The 20,315-nt window shown below is 39.6% G+C and overlaps 3 protein-coding genes across 4 annotated transcripts in view; 1 reads left to right on the top strand and 2 right to left on the bottom strand.

Moving 5' to 3' along the window:
* Positions 1-937: 937 nt before the first annotated feature.
* LOC149101303 (ras-like GTP-binding protein RHO) lies at positions 938-2,624 on the bottom strand. Of its 2 annotated transcripts, none has more exons than XM_089276035.1 (2): positions 2,484-2,624; positions 938-1,682 (listed from the first exon to the last, which is right to left on the bottom strand). In XM_089276035.1, exon 2 carries the CDS (start codon positions 1,658-1,660, stop codon positions 1,079-1,081), a length of 582 nt encoding a protein of 193 aa, XP_089132161.1. In that variant the 5' UTR covers positions 1,661-1,682; positions 2,484-2,624; the 3' UTR covers positions 938-1,078. The 2 variants fall into 2 exon arrangements, with proteins under 2 accessions (XP_089132161.1, XP_089132162.1); XM_089276036.1 differs by having other exon boundaries at positions 938-1,673; positions 2,484-2,529.
* Positions 2,625-3,772: 1,148 nt separating this feature from the next.
* Positions 3,773-15,822, bottom strand: LOC110068574 (mitochondrial-processing peptidase subunit beta-like). Its single transcript, XM_089276034.1, has 17 exons — positions 15,713-15,822; positions 15,537-15,596; positions 14,028-14,117; positions 12,780-12,866; positions 12,472-12,601; positions 11,502-11,700; positions 10,647-10,726; positions 9,931-10,040; positions 9,238-9,342; positions 8,160-8,222; positions 7,743-7,813; positions 7,419-7,484; positions 6,421-6,506; positions 5,561-5,591; positions 5,376-5,433; positions 4,868-4,943; positions 3,773-4,013 (listed from the first exon to the last, which is right to left on the bottom strand). The coding sequence occupies exons 1-17, from the start codon at positions 15,788-15,790 to the stop codon at positions 3,949-3,951; spliced, it is 1,455 nt and encodes a 484-aa protein (XP_089132160.1). The 5' UTR covers positions 15,791-15,822; the 3' UTR covers positions 3,773-3,948.
* Positions 15,823-15,882: 60 nt separating this feature from the next.
* Positions 15,883-20,315, top strand: part of LOC110068573 (proteasome subunit alpha type-5-like) — a 5,509-nt gene continuing 1,076 nt past the window's right edge. The window contains exons 1-10 of the mRNA XM_089276490.1: positions 15,883-16,002; positions 16,092-16,207; positions 16,352-16,418; positions 17,233-17,359; positions 17,629-17,696; positions 18,080-18,187; positions 18,262-18,320; positions 18,780-18,832; positions 19,717-19,766; positions 20,261-20,315. The exon at positions 20,261-20,315 is cut by the window's right edge and continues 32 nt beyond it. Of these exons, the coding sequence (XP_089132616.1) occupies positions 16,179-16,207; positions 16,352-16,418; positions 17,233-17,359; positions 17,629-17,696; positions 18,080-18,187; positions 18,262-18,320; positions 18,780-18,832; positions 19,717-19,766; positions 20,261-20,315 (616 nt within the window). The 5' untranslated portion in view covers positions 15,883-16,002; positions 16,092-16,178. The remainder of the gene's footprint in view (positions 16,003-16,091; positions 16,208-16,351; positions 16,419-17,232; positions 17,360-17,628; positions 17,697-18,079; positions 18,188-18,261; positions 18,321-18,779; positions 18,833-19,716; positions 19,767-20,260) is intronic.

Genomic DNA, 20,315 nt, shown 5'->3' with positions numbered 1-20,315 from the left:
GCCGACATTTCTTGTATAACAACAACGAAACAACAAGCCCTCCGCCCCACCCCCTATCCCACCGCGGCGGGATTCCCATTGTGTCCCGCAAGAAGTTGTGCCATATAATGAAACCCTTACTGACGAACCTTGTTCGGTCAAGATGGCTGGATATTGGCCTCGTTTTCTTTTCATGTGTGTATGAATCTCGAGTAAATTTCGGTCCATAAAAACGCAAAAAAGGCCAATAACTAGCCATCTTGACCTCACGCTTGGTCAATAACCCACGTGTTTTAGTCTGTTTACTTTTAAAATAATGGTCAAAACGGGAACTGACCGTCAGTCAGGGAATGTTCTGAACATGTTCTTAAAATTTTGGTTCATCTCAGCATTAATATAATTAGAATTAATTATTTCAGACCAAAACATGGCAGTGGTGGATACAGACCAAAATATATTGGGTTCATACTCTTTAGAATAAAACATTTCTGTGCGGCTTCCTATACATAGAGGAGTAACTTTTCACTACCTATATAAATGGCAGGCAAATTAAATATATCATGGAATTAATTTTTATTAAACAGTTTGAACAGTGTTGAAATGTTGTTGATGTTTAAGCAGATCAAAGTTACATAGAGAACAGACAATGAAATTCTAACGCTATTTTTGTTTCCATCATTTGCAATGAAGCAGAATATGATCTTTGTTTGAAATTAGGACGGGAATATTTTCAGCCTAAATTAAGCCTTCACAAGTTCATGGCGCCTATCTAAGAACTAAAACGTTAAAACACGCCTGAAAGCCACACCACCAGGGTCCACCAGTGGGGCTAGTTTTGCTTCAAGCTTCTAATTAGTTAGCAAAAACTCTGGCTTAGCTGTGATTGGTCAGAAATGTTTTACGATTTCTTAGTTGATCAAACAGCTCAGGATTGGCCGGGGGGCGGGGGGAGGGCTCAGCAAACGGCAGTCAATTGAAAGTTCAGTTCGCCACTCGGGAGGGGAGAACTAAGGTTTTACATTCGACAGCCTCAGGAGAGAAAGTCGTGTCATGCAATCAACTCTGGCTTGCAAACCTCCTGAAACAAGTTCAACGGTTTTTACATAATACGGCATTTTCGTTGATACCACTTTTTCTTCTTCTTAAGCGCAGCTTTCGCAGCCGTTTCAAACACAACTCTTACTCCCTCTTTTGTTTTAGCAGAACATTCCAGGTAATCGTAGGCCTCAATCCTGTCACACATTAAAGATCCTTCGTCGCTCGTAACTGGCTTTTGTTTCGTCTTGGACAACTCTTCCTTTATATATTCATCATTTCTCAGATCTTTCTTGTTACCAACCAAAATGATTGGTACTTTAGGGCAGAAATGTCTAACTTCAGGAGCCCATCTTTCGGAAATGTTCGCTAAACTGTCAGGATTATCAATGGAGAAGCACATCAGAATAACATCAGTGTCGGGATAGGAGAGAGGTCGCAGCCTGTCGTAACTTTCTTGTCCCGCTGTATCCCACAACACAAGCTCTACTAACTTGCCATTCACTTCAATCTCGGTCAGGTAGTTGTCGAAAACTGTGGGCTCGTGAAAATCGGGAAACTCATCTTTGGAGAAAACAAAGAGAAGGCTTGTCTTTCCACAGGCACCATCACCTACAATAACCAGCTTTTTTCTTATGCTTGCCATGTTGAATCTTCAGCTTTATATGCTAAGTAGAGAAAACAACATAAATATTAGCATAGGAACAAATTTATCATCTCCCATTTTAGATTAAAACTCTATATTAAAGGCTTGAAAAAATATAGCGTCCACTCTTTTTTAATAAGAATATACTTATTCTTCTGCTGATTTTAGGGTGAAAATATTCTTGAGAATATTCTTAGATTATAGCGTATGACATTTCTGTTTTTGAATGTATTTGGTTTATGAATGGTGTTAAAGCAATTTTGCAGCCATCCTGCAGGCATTTAAAACTGATATCACGCACATAACTTCTTGTAGAAATGTTAACGGCTAGTGTTGTTTCCGTTGTTTTTTTGGCCAGTTTTGCCATTTAGAGAAAGGAAGAATGTTATACGGTTTAGTTAATTAAACACATATAATTGTATTGTATTTACAAATTTCCAACACACAAAATGATATTCTTTTCAAAATCTCAGCCTCGGGTTAATTCTTAAAATATTCTTAAAATTTCGGAAATTTCAGCCTCGATATTCTTTTAAAATATATTCTGATAAAAGAAAAGCAAGAGCGTAATTTTCCTGGGATTACACGGTGCAGAGAATTCTTATATTCTAATCGGCCAATGGAGCGACCGAGCACCGAGTCATATAACCGTAACATTACTACTTTGCACTGAAGGAGCATTCGCTCCATGGAAATAAGTTATCAGTGATGCCGAGAATTAAAATGACTTTCACGCTCAGTTAATATTTAATTAATTCGCTTGCAAAACCGACTTCACAGCTACCGCTGTCTGTACTATTGATCGAAGCATAATTCAACCTACCTTTACTCCTTCACAGATGTCGTGTACTTAACTCGACGAACTCAGCAAATAACCATTAACAGTTGGCCAGCCACATTCAATTTATCTTGTCAGAGATAGTTCCCTATTTCAAGGTGCTGACCTCATCTCAGGGAAAACCCCACGGGCTTATTTATCCTCTGATTTGATTCGTCAGAACACAATAGATTTCACACATCACCGAATTTTCCTGTTTTATTCTGGACCAGCCATATAAAAACCGGCCCGCGCTACACAACCCTTTGCTTTGTGGAATTGGTTAGTTCTTCGGTTAACGAGAACGAAATATTTTTGTCCCACCACAAAGTCCTCCGAAGTTTAAAATCTCTTACTACTAGTTTTCGCTTGTTTCATTTGCATTGACGTTTGCTGAGAGCCCATTTTGCATATCTACTTATAACAAAGCTTTTCATTGGACACACGTGTGTTCTAAAAATAGTCACAGATATAAACATCTCCGAATTCTGCAGTGGACTCATTTCACTCCAAAGCCGGATGAAATCCTGAACAAGGTTGTTGACCGTAACAAGTTTGAGCGCGGATAAATAGCGAAATCAAGACAATTTGAAGCACACATACCCGAAATAAATTAGTTTTTAGTTTGAATTACTTTTTCTGCTCCATATCTCTGGCGCCTCATTTCGCTTCTGATTGCGTGACAAGAGCCGTGACAAACACGACGTGGGTTTTCAATAGATAACGTCATTTCCGCTGGCTCTCAAGGCCGCGTCCACAACTCCGGATGAATTTGAAAACGGAGGCCGCTTCACTCTGAAAACGCATCAAATGTTTTCCGTCCACACTACGCCGAATAAATTTGAAAACGCAACAAACACCGGTCATTTTGGATTTGTGTTTGAGGAAAACTCGGCCAGAGGAATTTAACCTCGTCCTTTTCGAAAAGCTTCGTTTTCAAAATGTTTTCTGAGCCGACTAAAACGAAAAACCGGCGTTTTCAAATTCTTACGATTTCAAGAGCGTTTTCGAAAAGCTCCGTTCTCGTGACGGATTAGTATGGACGGAAGGCCTAGCAGGAGAAATGAAGTTCCGTTTTCAGATTCCTCCGGAGTTGTGTAAGTTCCTCTTTGATAAGGTAAACTTTACGTATGTAAACCAAAAAAGAAAACTGCTCTGAAAACGTTGCTAGGCTGTTTGAGCTCGAAGGCCTTACTGGCAAACAAATTTGCTTGTTTGTTCGAGTTTTTAACGCGAGAGCTCAAATATTGTGAACTGTTTCCATGAATAACAAATTATTTAGACCTACAACGAAGTGTGAATTCGAATTTTATTAAAACAGGTCCAACGGAGTTGCCGGAACCATTGTTGAAGTTTTTACAGATCAAAGTTGCACACAGCACAAACCATGAATAACGGCCACAAAATTTCCTTTCACTTAATTTGTACAGAAGCAGAATATTAAACGTGGGTAAAGACCATAGACTCGAGTCTAAAACCTCAACCAGTACATTGCTCCTCGAATTCTGTTATACTCCTGAAGCTGATCAATTGGACCTGAGGATTAGAAAAATATGAAAAATATGTATGGGTTATTGACCAAGTGTGAGGTCAAGATGGCTGGATATTGGCCAAGTTCTTTTTTTGCGTGTTTATGGACCGAGACGGAGTCGAGGTCCATAAACTCGCAAAAAAAGAACGAGGCCAATATCCAGCCATTTAGACCGAACAAGCTTGGTCAATAAAGGATTTATTATATGGCTTTCGCGGAAATTTTTCTTGTGGGACACGGCGGGTAGTCTCGAGCGGGCAAGATAGCTCCATCTTGCCCGTTCGGGTAGCCAATCACAGCGCAGGATTTGACTCATCTTGCCCGCTCACGGAGCTAGCCATATAATAATAGCGCTCATTGACCGCCCATGTTGCGCGTTATCGCGTCTGTCCACGCGTGGTCATTTAAAGGGCCAGCACACGCGCGAGTGAAAGCGTGTATCCACACGTGTTGGTGTTACAGATGAGAGTCACTTGTTCCATTATTCAGGCGAAGACAACACCAAACTGCCATGCATTTCGCGCGTATCCACGCGTGATCGCGCCAGTTACGCGTGGTCACACAAATCCCGCGAAAGACAATCGTCACGCAAAAGAGAGCGGATTTCCACGCGTGTTCTGGTATTTCGAAACAAGTGTTTCAAGTCGTAAGTTTCATGCTTTGAGCGAAAATAACACCACATTCACGTTGATGCTTAAAACAGATGTTTAGCTTCACATGGTTAAAGATTGTTCCATGATGAAATCCACCCGCCATTTTCGTCTCTCACACGTCGACAAAATTATTCTCAGAAGCAACCGCGTGACTGAAATTGCAACGTGGATCCCCGTGTGAAACAATAAAACCAGCTATTCCTTACCGACTCCAACGACTGCGGGACAGCGATCATAGATGTATTTTGAGGCGATTTCTCTAACCATCTTAGCATCAATCATCTACGAATTAGAGTATAATCAACAGCTCAGTGGAGATAATGGTCAAGAATTTAAGCCTTATGATTATAATTTCGAAGAGAATATCAGAAACATTTCTTACACCAACGTTAGCAATAGTCAGTGATTTGTTTTTGCAGAACGGTAGCGACTACGCAAACGACAGTAGCCTGTGAACAAACTCCGGCAGGAAGGGCTAAGAAGGAACCCGGCTGAGAGTGACGTGGCTCCTCGTCTCTCTTCTATCCTCTTTCTTCCAGCTTCCTCTCCGCCCCTTTCTCCACTACAGAGCTTGTTCACAGGCTAAACTACAGGTGCACATTAGATAGTCAGCACGACTAAAGGTTGAGAGGATGGAAATAGATTAAATCAGGAATAGATTTCGTTTTCAAATTGAACTGACGCCATTTTGTGGCCGTGAATTTTTCGTCTCACCTCAATTCTTCTGTCGAGTTCTGGCAAGGGAATACGTCGGCCATATGTCAGCATTTGTCTAGCGGGACAAAAAACATTTTTAACGCTTTTTACGCTACCTAGAGGACAACTAAGAACCCCTTTAAGTTCCGCCGAGCTTTGAAACACGGACGAAGCATGCACCAGACGTTTAAAAAAAAACTTACCGTCCAATATCCTCACAGATGGGAGTCGATCCTACAGAAGTTAATAAAACAATTTGGATTAGCGTTGCTTCGATTTAAAAGTTCAAATCGAGAGGCCAAAATAAGTTAGTTAAACGCCCTCCTTCCAATAAGGAAGCACCTTAATTTCTTTGGGGGGAGGGGGTGGGCAATTTTCTGGAGCATGAATTTTGTAACATTAGGTTGTGCATGATGTTTTTATGGTGGGAAATAGCTTATGTAAGAAGTTTCTTAACGTGACCTGGATAGTAGAAAGCATTTGCTCGATGTTTTTTTCTCATGGCTCCCCTTACATGATTTTTGCTTCACCAGTTGTTACTGTGCAGGATTTTATTTTGGAAATTACCCCCCCCCCCCCGCCCCCCCGCTCGAAACATAAACGGTCCGTCCCTAATCATCTATCTCTATTTCAATACTGAAGCACTGGATATGATTTTACGCGAAAATAGTCCACGTTTCGTGTCTACAGTACCCTTCCTTTCCTTCTAGATTCTTACATTGTAATCAACAATCCATATATCTTTCCCCAAGCGTACTATCTTCCCCCTTTCTCTCATTCCCTGGGGCGGATCTAGGGGGGTTCAGTCGAACCGCCCAAATTAAAAAAAAGATGAGACATAATGACACGCTGACTTGCCCTCAGAATTCTGGAAAACCCATTTACGAGGACTTCAATTTCAAAATTTTCCGCCGGAGGATGCCCCCGGACCCCCCTACAGCGGATTGCCTTTGGTGGTACGTATTTTGAACCCCCGTCTTTAAAAGCCTGTATCCGCCCCAGCATTCCCTAAAGTATCTAATCTTCTGCCTCTCCCTAGTGGCTAACAACACACGAGTCATACCATCTAGCTGCATGAGTATGTTGGTTTTCAGCAGATTCTTAGCACGAGCCACCTCGTGGTCTGTAATACTGGTGCAGATACGCATCCTACACAAACAGGAAAAAAAAAAAACATCTTCCAACAACTGCCTTACATCATTACACAACTAAAAACCAGTGACATGAAGGATCCTTACTTATCCAATTGATCACTTATGACTTCTAACAGAAAATTAAATCGCCACGAGCTGATGGCAGTAGTGTGTTAGTTCCTAAGGGTACTCTATAAATCTTTGGCTAGGGGTGTGCAGCTGGGACTCTGAAACGTTTACCCTATACTAGATTATGATCAGCTTGATTTTGCAATTCTGTTCTAGATTATCCCTACCCTATCCCAGATTATCGTAGTTCAGCATATGGTACCTAAACCAATATCTTACAAAATCACCTCCGAGATTCGATTTCTATTACACTACCCCGGGTAAAGAACCCTGTTCTAGACTAAATTATTTATACACTGCCCACTTTTCCCGAACGGTAAAATACACCCTATTCTAGATCAAAACTGTCCGATTTCTGTACCCTATCCCAGACTAAACTGCCTGAAAATCATATCCTGCACAGCAGCACACGTCCATAACGCTTACATATAGAGTGCCCCTCCTCCTCCGAGGTTAGTTCTTCACTACACTGTAATCAAGGCAGAAGAGTGCATGGTCTTTTCATTTCCCACTTTAGAAACGAGAAGCAATCTTGGGCGAGCCTTGTCTCGTAGACACGTGGGGATCGTTGCTATGGTCACAATGGACGGTAATGGCTTCCCCTCGTTTGGTCTGTCCCTATTTATGGTCCCACAACTGACTGCAACATGACACTTGCACCAGATTTCGTCTCGTTTCTAAAATGGCGAATAGTCTCAAAACATGCAACTGGGAACAGAGTTGGTCACATGTTCTAGTTAGTTTCCTACTGTTTGCAGAAAAGTGTGGGGAAAAACGGCTGCTGATCAGTCCGACTTACCATTCCTTCTGAAGACAGTACGTTGTATCTTCAATCTTCATCTTGTCAGCTACAAAGTAGAGACCCCTTAAGTGGAAAAGAGGAAAAAGCGTTTTACAGAAAGCGAGATGTGAGGATCCCATTGGTTCACATACTCAACTTCAGATCAAGTAACTAAAGTATTACATGTATTGTACAAGCTTATCTTTTTGCGAAAGACTCTAGTGGATCTTTTTCCTGTTTCTAGAAAGACCTTAATTACAAATGTAAGCTGAACCCCATTCAAACCTAAAAATTCTGGTAAATTTAGGGGAATTGGTTTGACAACCTAGACAATAAGCTTACCAGAGTCCAGTATCTGTATAACAGGTATTAAAAGACATGAAGCTATGGGCCAAATTATATTGAACCATATCCTACAAAATAGAGAGAAAAACAAGTAAGATCTTAGCAGTTTGTTGGCTTGAAATGATGAAATTGTTGGGTGAAAATCCTGAAGTAAGATTGGTGTAACTGTAATGGAAAAAATCAATTAAATCCCGAAGGCCATGATTGTGTTTATACTGATTATTAAGGTATGAGATGAACATGTGCAACCAGTCGCCCAGTGGTAAAAGGTGGTTGCCTGTGGCACCCAGGCACTTCTAGAACACAGCCCTGACTTTAGTTTATTGCATAACAAGCTTCACCTAATTGCAGCAAACTAAGGTACTTTATACAAATGATTTGCAAGGTTAACCAGTCACGGTAATGTCATTATACCTGTGCAAGCTTGCTACTGATGTTTCTTCCAGCACTGAAAGATCTGTCCCAGCTGCCAATCAGCTGCATAAAAGTTCAAACAGAATATGTCAAAGGTGAGCTTAATACATCTATATGTAGGAGAGTTAAAGCCCTGCTGCTGACGCTTGATAGCTTGTGCTCTATGAGTGGAGGGCATGGTGGCCTAAATGGCTAGTGTACTGGGCCAGAGATCAAGAGTCCTGGGTTTTATTCCCACCTGTGTTATTGTGTTCTAGGGTGGGACACTCCACTTTCACTGTTACTCTTTTTATCCGAGATTACAAAATATTGCGTGAGCTGTAAAAGCAACCTGACAAAGTGCCAGTGGTTATCTGCAATAGACTAGCATCCCATCCTGGGGAAGTAGCAACACTCGTAGCCACTTCATGCTACAGAAACCCGAGTTTCTTGTAAGCGAGAGCATCAGGGTGGCACAGGGTTTGTGTGTGACATATGATGAGGGCAAAAACTAGTGTGTGACATGTGCAAAGCAACTAAAAGACACACATGTTTTGTAAATTTATGGGAGGACCATTGATAAAAGTAGATACTGTAACATGTTAAAGTATATTATACACATGTGTTTTGCTAAAATTGGTGCAAGAAACTGAATAACACCTTTCCCCCACCCCTAGTCTTGGTCACAGGTGGAAATTTACCCATAAATAACCCTCAGTAGGTAATGTCTGAGATGCAGGCTACCCACCCCTTGCTACCCTCCAGTAAAGGTATGGCAATTGACTTCTCTACATCTCAGTAGATTGGAACAGACTAACCCTCGAAGCCCTGTACTTCAAGAAGAGCTAAGTACCTAACCAAGAAAGTACAATCTATAGTGGAATTGGGTTTTGTTCAAACCCACAAGTGAAAACAACAATACGGCCAAAAATATTGGGAGTTCAAAAATTGAGTGTAAATTTCTCCTCAATTTTTGACAAGGAAGCAAAAGACATCTTTGAATAATCAGGACATGCCAAAAATTCAAGGGTTTAAGAAGTCATGACTGCACGGTGCCTGTAATGCAAGAACTAGAATAACACATTATTTCTCATCTTACCATATTAGCGACCATCAACCCAAAGTAATCAGGATGAGTCCAGCCACAGCCCTCGACAGCAATGGCAACATGAGCCAATGGCATGTCATCGTCACGGAAACGGATCTGTTGACAAACAAATCTTCATTATCTACTAATTTTACATCAGAAACTAAAAATACATACATGTTATGAGGTGACGTTATGCATTTCTGCTTCCAGTGATTTCAAACACTTTTTTTCAGGAACATTGAATTTTGTTTAACTCAGTAACTCCATGTATAACATATGCCTAAAAGACTTGTATTTTCTCCTAAGTAATGCTTAGAATAGTTTGTCTCTGTCAGGAAATGAGATTCACAGTTAGTTTAATAAAATGTCTAAGTTCACAAATTTTCAGTCCAACTGAAGGACCAGAATGAGTTTAGCATTTCGTCACACAGCTGGAACACAAAACACGTGAGCCTGCTGCTTATATAAGACCCCAAGAGCATGGAGATATTTGTACTTGTTTCATGAATTCATAATTTGTACTTTCGCAGGTGACAATGGGTAACAAAGAAAATGTATGTTTACATTACGAAAGGAACAGTGTATTTTGATGGTCATAATAACTGTGTGAAGTCAATAATTTTTTAGTAATACAAGCGAGTTATAGACAATGTTAACGTACTTTTTCTTTGACATGCCTCAGGTACAATAGAATTCACTCACCTCACTGCCAGTATATCTGCATGGCTGTAACACATCCTGTGATTCATACGTTGATCTCAAACCACTGAAGTGTTTTTCTGCAAGCTCTACTAGTGCATCATGATCAACACCTGTGCCAACACAGCAAAGACAATGCAATGAATCCCTAACTTCTACTTAACTCTTTATAACAAAATCAAGGAAGAAGATAAAGAGAAGTAAGGTGCTAATCAATAGCAATTCTGCTGTATAACAAAATTCTGCTAAGGAGAATGTTTACAATTAAAGTGACAGTAAATGGAAAGGGTCCTTATGGATAGGGTTAGCAATTTTTGTTTTAAAATAAACATGACTGAAAACACACCAATTTTGCTCAACACTAATACTGTTTCTTTTGTTGTTTGCTTGGCCAATTTGTGCCTCATTAAAACCATCTACAAGTATAACAGTTATGAAAAAACTGTTTGTTTTTCTTGGTAGAATCTTTCGCAGATTGTCGAACAAGAACCCATGATAAGCGTTTTGTTTCTCTGAAAAATAAACTCAGCAAAGTGGTACATACCACTGGTGATTTGTTTTGCTGAACTGATTTTTTCAGTTAAAGTAGAAACCACTTTGTGTTAATGAAAATATCTATACTGCTACACTCACTCACTCACTGGTTTTGCTGACAATAATATTACCCAATAGTTCCAAAGGAACCATGGTAAATAAAGGTACATGTTAGGAGAAGTTACCTCCAGCAGCCGCAAGAACCATTCTTGGAGCACTGTAATGTTTACTAATGTATTCTACAAGATCATCCCGAGTTATGGTCCTACAAAATAAACGGGGCAGGTCAAAACTATGTGTCAATTTTAATATGTATTTATATCTATACCATGCCATAAAAAAACACAGCCAATCAGAATACAGTAAAGCTGCTGTACATTCAATGGTGTTACACCCAACCTTCCCATAGTGCGCCGTGTGCATGTCACATCAATTGTGTTGACCACTGTATTTTCTATGACATGGTGCAAAAATAAAGATTCATGTGTATACCAAGAAAATACAAGTGACTAGTGGGATATTCCATCAGGCCCAAGCTTATCCCAGTTTCTGAAGCATGGAGCGACTGGGAGTATTTCTACTCCCCCCTGGAAGGGAAGCTAGTCAATCACAGGGTTACCCAAAGCATTAAATTCACCGGTACCTGGGTGGAGAGAGGCATTGAGAGAGTAAGTGTCTTCTCCAAGAACACAACACATTGTCCCCTGTCAGGGCTCGAACCCTGACCACTTGATCCGGAGATGAGTGTACTAACCGTTACGCCACCACGCCTCCGAACCATACAAAAAACCATGACATAAATCTCCTTCATTCTCTATTTGCTGACATATTGGAAGATTGTATTATAGAAGGAAAACTTTGTGCCTGAAATTGGGAAGGATCATTGAAAGGTTGAAGGATGGGTTGGGAGAGGGGATTGAAAAAAGGGGATGGAAGGCCAAAAAGCTATTAGCAGTAATAAGTACTAAGTAAGACCAAACTTAAAACAGTTATGTATTTCAACCTTGTAATGACCAGTTTGTCAGACTGTTTTTGCTTACTTGACATTATGAGTGGGGCCAAGAATGGTCCTTCCGAGGGCAGTGCCCTGGTAGGCTGTGGCGTGAAGATGATCAAACACCACTTCCTCTAGCTGTGTGTCAACTTCCTGCATTTCACGCAGGATGACACCTCTTTCTCTTTCAATTTCTGCCTCACCAAGAGTTGAATTCTGAATGATGTCTGCTAGAATGTCTACAGCTGTAAAGATTCATAAGAGATTGATTAACCAGGGTGAAACTTATCATGTTGCAAATGCTAGTAAATGCCATAAGAGAAGTCAATTTGACATGAGAACATCCCAGCATAAGTACGGGTAAGGGAGGCATTTTTATACAATTAGACAGGACTGGAGTTCTTGCATTAGGGGATAGCAAGCACATAGGGAGGCGGTGTGGCCAAGTGGTCAGCGTGTTGGAGTCGCTATCCAGCAGTTCTGGGTTCAAGTCCCGCTCCGACCACTACCTGGATTTCTTTCTCGCTGGCCCCGAGCTCAAATCCTTGGCCATCCTTGTAAATAGCCAACTGGTTTGCCTCCGGCCAGTTGGGATTCTTCACAGTGTTATGTTCAATTTGAATTATTTGTTTCAGTTGTTTTGCTCAACCCACTAGCACTTGTGCTATAACACTGCCAAGCATAAATAAAGCTGGTGGATTCACTCATCAGAGCGTGTTTCTACACCCTGATCATCAGCTGCTGAAGCTGACTGGCACCAAGGGACTCCTAGCAGTCATCAGGAAGGTGTGTTCAAAGAATTTCCTCACAAGGGTGACCAAAATCTAATAATTTCCCCTTCCATTTACAACATATTATGAAGCACTCATCCCAAACTGGCCAACACAAGCACATTTTATCACAGCTTCCATACACACATACTATAAACCAAGAACACTCAAACCAAAGTCCAACACAGTAACAGATCAACATTTTCCTGCAGTGTATATACACATCACCTTTAAAAATAACCTTACCTTTAGGAATGTCTTGACTGAACACCTTAGCATAATACACAGTCTGTTCTCGGGAAGTGTAAGCATTCAGATGCGCTCCCATGTTCTCCACCTCCAGCTCCAGATCCATCTGTGAGCGATTCTTTGTACCCTGTGTTCAGAGTAAAATCATTTACATGTATTTCTTTCCAGACTTTAGGCTAAGATTCTGAATGTGGGTATCCAAGATGTATGCATGCTCATGTAGCTACAGACAGACTGACTGATCAATCAACAGACAGACAGATGGCCAACAGAGGAGACAAAGAAAAGAGGGGAATAAAACAAACCTTGAATGCCATATGTTCAAGAAAATGTGCAACTCCATTATTCTTTTCTGTTTCAAATCTGCTACCTGCATCAATCCAAAGACCCACCTAAAAGACAAATAAAGAACAAAGTGGACACAATGTATAGACAACTATGCACACATATGATTTGCTAATTAAGAAGTGTCTCAGCCAATTACAGTTACAGTGACTGTCATAAAATCATTAGACTGGTGTAGGGTATGACTATACAGCTCAATATTTCATGTTTATTTATGGATCGAAGCATTGTGTAGTTCCAGAAAATATCCACACCTCCCCCACGCAAGGGATTTTTTCTAACACCTCCCCATCCCTCTGGAAATTCTAGTTGAGCTTCATACATTTCTTTAAATTTTTGGTCTTCCAGAACCCCCCCCCCCCCCCCGGAAATTCCAATCACTTCAGTTGGGGAAGTGTGGATATTTTCTGGAACTGCACATTATTGAAAATGAGCTTAACATCTCAAGCGACAGGAGGCAGGCCTGGCAAAGGCTGAAGCAAATAACTCAAGCTCAATCATTAACAATCTTACTATGATGTGAAAACTGTGTCCAAAAATTGTTTCATCACCCATTAGAAAACCCTAAATCCCAATTTCAGACTCAACTCTGCAGCATTTTGAAGCTCTTTCTGTCATTTAATTAGAGACCTCTTTGCTATTACTTCTTCTAAAGCAGACCAATGCATGATATTATGATCAAGTTCTATGTGTATTGTGTATTGCCTTCAGAAATAACATCAGCCCCACTTCTTTTTATCCCACTATCTGTAGAATGATATATGCAGCTTACCATTATTTTAACCAAAAAATTTGGAAATTTGGGTTGAAAGTCAAGTGGAAAAGTAATTGTCTGGAAAATCTGTTCGGAAATTATAGACTACCTCCAGAGGTAGTCCTCTTTTTCCATTCAGAATGGAACAGATTTTCTTACTATTTGCCTTTTACATTTTTCAGTTTTCTAGTCTCTTGCCAGGTGGAAACAATTACTGGAAATCAATATGTAAATGGTAAATACCATCTTATTCAGTTGGATTGCTGATTTGGGAAAAATCCTTACTATTAGTCAACGGTCATACCAACCGGACTATTCTGACAAATGGTAAGCACCCACAACATCCAATTTAATACCAGCATGATTTTAGCTGCGTGCTCTCAGTCAATCAGAATAGAAAATAGAAAATGCACGATACAAAATCTCACTTAAGTCAAGTATTGTGTGTACATACCGTAGCTGTGGAAAGTCCTGAATCTTCTGTAGCAACTTTCAAACCATTAGAAAGGGTGGTAACTTTAGTCTCTGGCACATTGTATAATGACTATAACAACGGAAAGAAAGTTGAAATTCTCATTGCTAATTATCTAAGGAGTGTTTTCTTATGTGTTTCGAGACTGGTTAGGATTTCATTGAGGGTTGGCAAAAATTTAAACATGTAAAGGTTTACTATACATTGTACACTCAACACAGACATCAGTGAAATCTGATTAATAAAATCTATTGTCAGATATCTTTAGTTAGGAGTCTTAATATTTAGAAACTCTAGCTTTAATCAATTTTCAAAACTCTGCATATTGTGGCATGTCTGTCCTCTCTCCATCCCCCATTGGTCTCAGGTCACACTCCTACCACCCTCTGTGTTTTCATGGTCACCAGTCATTTAGCCCCCAAGTCAATGAACCCCTAGCTGGTTAGCCCCCTACCAGAAGTCGATTAGTTCACATTCACACCTAAAGAACAAGATATAGACAGTGTTTTTGACTTCTGGTTGGGGGCTAAACAAGGGTGGTACAGGAGGTCTATGGCACGGTTCATGAACAGAAAAAATTGAGGATCACAGATCACAGATAAAAAAATTTTGTTTTCCCGAATCACAAAAATAAGCAAGGAAGATACTCATTTTAATAACCTGTTCTTATACTAGAAAGAGTGTATGAAGAAAAAAAAATCATGAAAGGCCAAGTCAAGGCTCCATATTGCAAATTGCACGTCTAAGTCACTCTCGATAGACAACTCTAACCATTTGGAGGACCTGCGTCTCAAATCACGTAGAATTGAGTGGTGAAATCATGAATATCGGGAAATAATTCAAGTTCTTCACGGGTGGTGCAAAACCTTCAGGTCATGGATCAGGAATAATAATTTCCTAAATTCACCTTTAACATAAAATAAAATCAGTTAATCATACATCACGCGAATACCCCTGCACGACCCTCCTAAAGGGTTAGGGGCTATACTTGACTTGGGGACTAGATGAGCGGGTACCGTTCTCAAATTAATGTTTCTTTGATTAGTTAATGTGAAAAAAGAGTTATGAGAGAACAAAAACATGAGTGCAGGAGCCAATGTATGATGGGGAGGGATGGGTGATAGCTTGCACTGGATTTCAATACTGCAGTAAAATATAGTGTATATTTTGTAGGTCAAAATGAAATTAAGGTTAAAATGATTTTAACCTAGTTTGATTCGCAATTTCCTTTGTCTTCTAACCCCAATTATTCATGATCCATGAACAACTAGGGTTAAGAGACAGAGGAATTTCATTTTAATCTCAATTTCATTTTGACCTTAAACATATCCATGTACTAACTGAATACAAATTTCATCACCCTACGAGAGTCATGCCAACAATATTTACAGGAGTTATGTAATTTAAAAACAGTGCCAAATATGTATAAAGAACATATTTAGCACAATAAGCTCGTAGAAAATGCTCTTTATCGACTGTATCGTCCCTTACCTGTTCATACGAGAGAGCTGTTGATCCATACCGTTTACAGGCCAATATGCCGGTTCTACCCTGCAAAAACGTACAGAGCAACTTTTTGTGATCTTTCCGCGAAAAGAAGTCGACCTTTATCCATGAAACACTTTGAAAAACTGAAAAGTCATAACTACTACATGTTTTAGACATACCTTTGGTGTTACAGAAAGAAAACTTGCTAATCTACCGGCGTTTTTCAATCCAAGACGAAAGGCGATCGGAGACGCCATGTTGAAACGCAAGGTAAAGTATCGATAAACCCGAAGAGGAATGGGTATGAAACTATGACACGCATATATTCTAGAGGTAAAACGCTGACAATGTTGACGACTGGCTCCTAAGAAACCTGCACTCTCATTCTTCATAAGCTCTTTGGGACAAAATTTTCGTTAAAAAATTGTTGATTCTGTCTGCAATTTGGATTTCAGGCTCATTGCATACTGTAAGTCTAGTAGATGATGAGAACAGAGCTACCTATTGCTTCTTTATGTCGGTTTAACAATGAGCAACTCAAACTTTTTAATTTGACAGTTTTGAAGATCCTCGTGGCCTGAATCAAACTTGGTTCATTTCCTGTGGATCAAGAATCGTTTGGAGTGAACTGTTAAAGTACTCATAATGTTTCTCACAAGATCAGAATATGACAGGTTGGTGTCCTTCACGATTCTTGTAGTGGTTGATGATTGCCAAGTGATTGTTGGTCATGAACAACTAAAATCAACTAAAATTGTATGATTGTGTTAAAAAGTATAAGAGCTTAAAACAGTGCATGGTTTTATTATGTCTTTCAGAGGTGTGAACACGTTTTCACCAGAGGGACGCCTTTTTCAAGTAGAATATGCAATCGAAGCCATTAAAGTAAGTCATTTTTTTTTTATAGAAACATTTATTCTGATCAAACCAAAATGAGGAGCTTGCAAGATTTCTAAGATAAGAGTTGATTGAATCAGAGGTTTTGTTAACTCTCATATTGGTTATCATTATCAGCGTGATGAGGCAAAGATAAAGTATGTACGAGAGTTCACGAATATAGAGTAAATGGCAGAATCTTGCTAGTGTCATTACCCAAATCTCTCTTGTCGACTCTCATGAAAATCTGAAAAAGGTCTAGCTTATCACATTGTTAAGCAGGCAGATTTAGAAAATCAACAGCTTGACGGTGCTGTCTGGCAGTGAGTCACGCAGTCATATTTCTGTGAGCTTTATGACTGTCTGTCTTTCTGTCAATCAGTCAGTCAGTCAGTCAGTCAGTCAACCTGCCAGCCAGCCAGTTAGAATAAATATACCAGTTCAGACATCAGTCAGTTAGACATTTACCCAATCATTCCTTCAGTCAGAGAGTCACTCAATCATTCCTTCAGTCAGTTAGACAGGCATTCAATTAGTCCTTCAATCAGTCAAGCAGTCAGTCATCAGTTAGTCTCTCTGTCTCTCTGTCCCGCTGTCTGTCTGTCTGACACTCAGTTACTAGTCAATCAGTTAGTCAAAGTGGCAATCAGTCAAGTAAACAGTTGTTATTCACTTAATGATAATTATTAGTTGTATACTGGTTAGTGTACCTATCTGTCCATTTTTTGGCTCTCAGTGGGAAAAGTGCTTCATTAATACTTTGACAACAGACTAAATGACAATATCACTGTACATTGACAATGATCTAATTTTTTTCTCACAGCTGGGATCAACTGCAATTGGTATACAGACATCAGAGGGTGTAGTACTTGCTGTAGAAAAGAGAATTACATCTCCACTTATGGAACCAGCAAGTGTTGAAAAGATCGTGGAAATTGACAGTCACATAGGTAATTCAACAATCTTTACTGCTAGCCTGTGAAGCATGCGTATTTTGGCGAGTGAGGGCATTTTGATCAAGTGAACACCATCTTAGATTCAAAGTCAGAAGAGGCTTGTGGAGAGATGAAAAGGTGTCTAGAGCCAATACCAATAACTTGTAAACACAGAGAAAACACCTACACTGTGGGCTATCTTTACTGCATTAGATTCAAACTCATGCATACTTTACTCTTGTTAAATTATTCAAAGTGATTATTTAATGTGATTTATGTTTAAGGTTGTGCCATGAGTGGTCTAATCGCAGACTCCAGAACAATGGTGGATAAAGCAAGAGTAGAAGCACAGGTACATTTCAATTCCTAATCGTTAATTCAGGGAAGGGGTAAGAACGAAATAGTATGTTAGAAAATTAAATTCATGATGGTGCATGTTAAAGTCAAGATCCATGTTACAAAATACATCACCATAAGTTTGCTTTTCTGTCAAATCTGAGCCCTGATCTTATAGTGATGACAACTTTATAGCTATGAACCATTTAGACCTAAAACAGAACAAGTCCTGTGATGTGCAGCGATGAAACTATTCACTCTCATTTTCTATGAGTGATATAGGACTTGGCAGCACCTTGCATACTAACTGCTCATAGAAAAGTTGTGTTTGTAGTTTAGTTGTTGAATAGTATATAAAATTTTTTAGGATGTACATAATTGCAATTCTGTGTGTTGTAGAATCACTGGTTCACATACAATGAGCAGATGAGTGTAGAAAGCGTCACACAAGCAGTCTCAAACCTTGCACTTGAGTTTGGAGATGACGATGCCAGAGAAGGTGCTATGGTAAGGCTCTTTCCTCAAACTACTTCGCTGTCATCTGCACTTATTAAAATTAGTAAAATGTCATTTTTCAACAGAGTCGTCCATTTGGAGTTGCTTTGTTATTTGGAGGAGTGGATGCTAAAGGACCCCAACTGTAAGAACTAAAAATTATATGATGTACTGTAAACTGCTACTTATAAGCCCTCGGCTTATACAACTTGAAAAGGGTTTTTGGATGAGCTTATAAACAGAGGGGCTTTTATCCAGGGGACATATTAAGCGGAAATAAAAAAAGGGGTTGAAATAAGCTACAGTAGTGTTGATCAAAATACAGTTTTCATGTACTGATTTTTAATTAACACTTCAAAACAACATAATAAGTCAACTTCACTTCATTTTAAACTAGAGAGGTACATATCTGGGGGCTTATAATTGGAAGTAATATTTTGCTTACATGTAGATGGGCTTACAACTGGTGGGATTATAAGTGGGAGAGCTTATACTGTAAAAGGCAGTTTATGGTGTTCTACAGATAACATTTAATTAGCAAATTGCACTGTTGTTATATGAACATGTGGTAACAAGTTTCTTTGTCATTTTTTGTCTCCTTTAGTTATCACTTAGATCCATCAGGAACATTTTTCCAATACGATGCTAAAGCCATAGGTGAAGTGACATTAAATTTTGTTTCATAATTTAGGATACAGTAAAAATAAATGGTATTTTCTTGGTCATGCGACTGCAAATTCAGATTATTTGAGTTCTCCCTGAATGGTCCTGAGGGGGCGTGTTTAAAACACGAATTGGTAGAATGGCAAGAGTCAATGTGAGATATGGGTGTCTGCAAAGGTTACCCTTACAATTACTGAGAGCTAACCACTGTAGAGTCTGTGATATTTATACTAACCTGAGCTCTGTTTAGGCTAAACAGAGCAGTATTTAGGCTAACTGTAGTGCCATTTTGCCATTTCTTGTTCCAAACACACCTGTCCTGAGGGATCTTGGTTAATAAGAGATTTATATTACAACTGAAAATGTTTAAAACAATTCCACAGTCATGAACCTAAGAGACATCATAAACTTCAATTCTAGTGCACAACTCTGATTAATAGCTGTCTTATTGTTTTGTGGTCTCTGAAGTTTTCTAGTGAGTCTGGTGAATGGTCCTTCAAAAACCATGAGTCTTGCAAAATTGTTGTCGAATTACACAAGTCATGCAGTCTCAATTTTGTCACAGACCTGTCTTGGAGTTTTGCAAGGCTAAGAAAGTCCTGAAGTCCAATTTTTTTTATATAAATGACGTCTGAACGTCTTAGCGGTGTGAATGGCTTACATTCTCATTTACAACACTGTGAAGTCTCGGGCTTGGGTTTGTGAAGAGAAATGCAAGTCTTGCCTTCCCTCAAAGTCTAACATTTACCATTCGCCACCCCTTTATAGGGATAACCTCTTGACCATTTAGAATGTACCATCACAGTGGTAACATTTTTGTCAGAACATCCCCAGTACCTGAAAAAGAATTCTGACTATCATTTGTTAACAACTTGTAGGTTCTGGATCTGAAGGTGCCCAACAGGCATTAGAAGAGGTTTATCACAAGGTACAGTAATCTAATAAGCCATCTCACGGCTTTCTCTCCTGAGGGGGAGAATCCCGTATTAAAAGGGAGGGGGTGCTCATCATAGTTCTAAGCATTGAAAAAGTGACTTGGTAACACTTTGGGTGTTCAGCCTCAAAAGGTCCACAGCAGGAGCTCTGTGTGGTACCTTTTAGGATACTGAGCCAAAAAAAATATGACAGGAGATAATGTGTTGCTTTAGAATTAGTACCTCTTAGAGATGAAAAAAAATTAAGCCACGCCCACAAAACAAGATCTTGGTACCTCCTAGGGGTTCTATTCAAAATCTTGGCCGGGCACATCCATCCTTTTTATATGGGATCCCCCCTGGGCTTTCAATATTTCAGTTTATACACCTTGTTGCAGATTTCATGTGTAATAAACTGATTAGCAGGATGTTTGAGTAATGGTGTACCATATATTTTCAGCCCTTACAAAAACAAATAATTATTTCTCTTCTGTCTACACTGTCGTAGTCCATGACATTAAGAGAAGCTTGCAAGTCTGCACTTACGATACTCAAGCAAGTCA

Source organism: Orbicella faveolata, unplaced genomic scaffold, assembly GCF_042242905.1.
Source record: "Orbicella faveolata isolate gen_17 unplaced genomic scaffold, um_ofav_v1 contig_4, whole genome shotgun sequence".
Classification (NCBI taxonomy): Eukaryota; Metazoa; Cnidaria; class Anthozoa; order Scleractinia; family Merulinidae; genus Orbicella; species Orbicella faveolata.
Note: the sequence above shows the minus strand (reverse complement) of the source record. Positions and strands in the feature narration are given on the sequence as shown.

Coding starts and splice junctions, on each gene's coding strand:
- LOC149101303 (XM_089276035.1), bottom strand. CDS start 1,660: ATGGCAAGCATAAGAAAAAAGCTGGTTATTGTAGGTGATGGTGCCTGT.
- LOC110068574 (XM_089276034.1), bottom strand. CDS start 15,790: ATGGCGTCTCCGATCGCCTTTCGTCTTGGATTGAAAAACGCCGGTAGA. Junction 12,867..14,027: donor CAGGACTTTCCACAGCTACG/GTATGTACACAC, acceptor TTTGTCTTTTAG/GTGGGTCTTTGGATTGATGC. Junction 11,701..12,471: donor CAGTCAAGACATTCCTAAAG/GTAAGGTTATTT, acceptor GAATCTTTACAG/CTGTAGACATTCTAGCAGAC.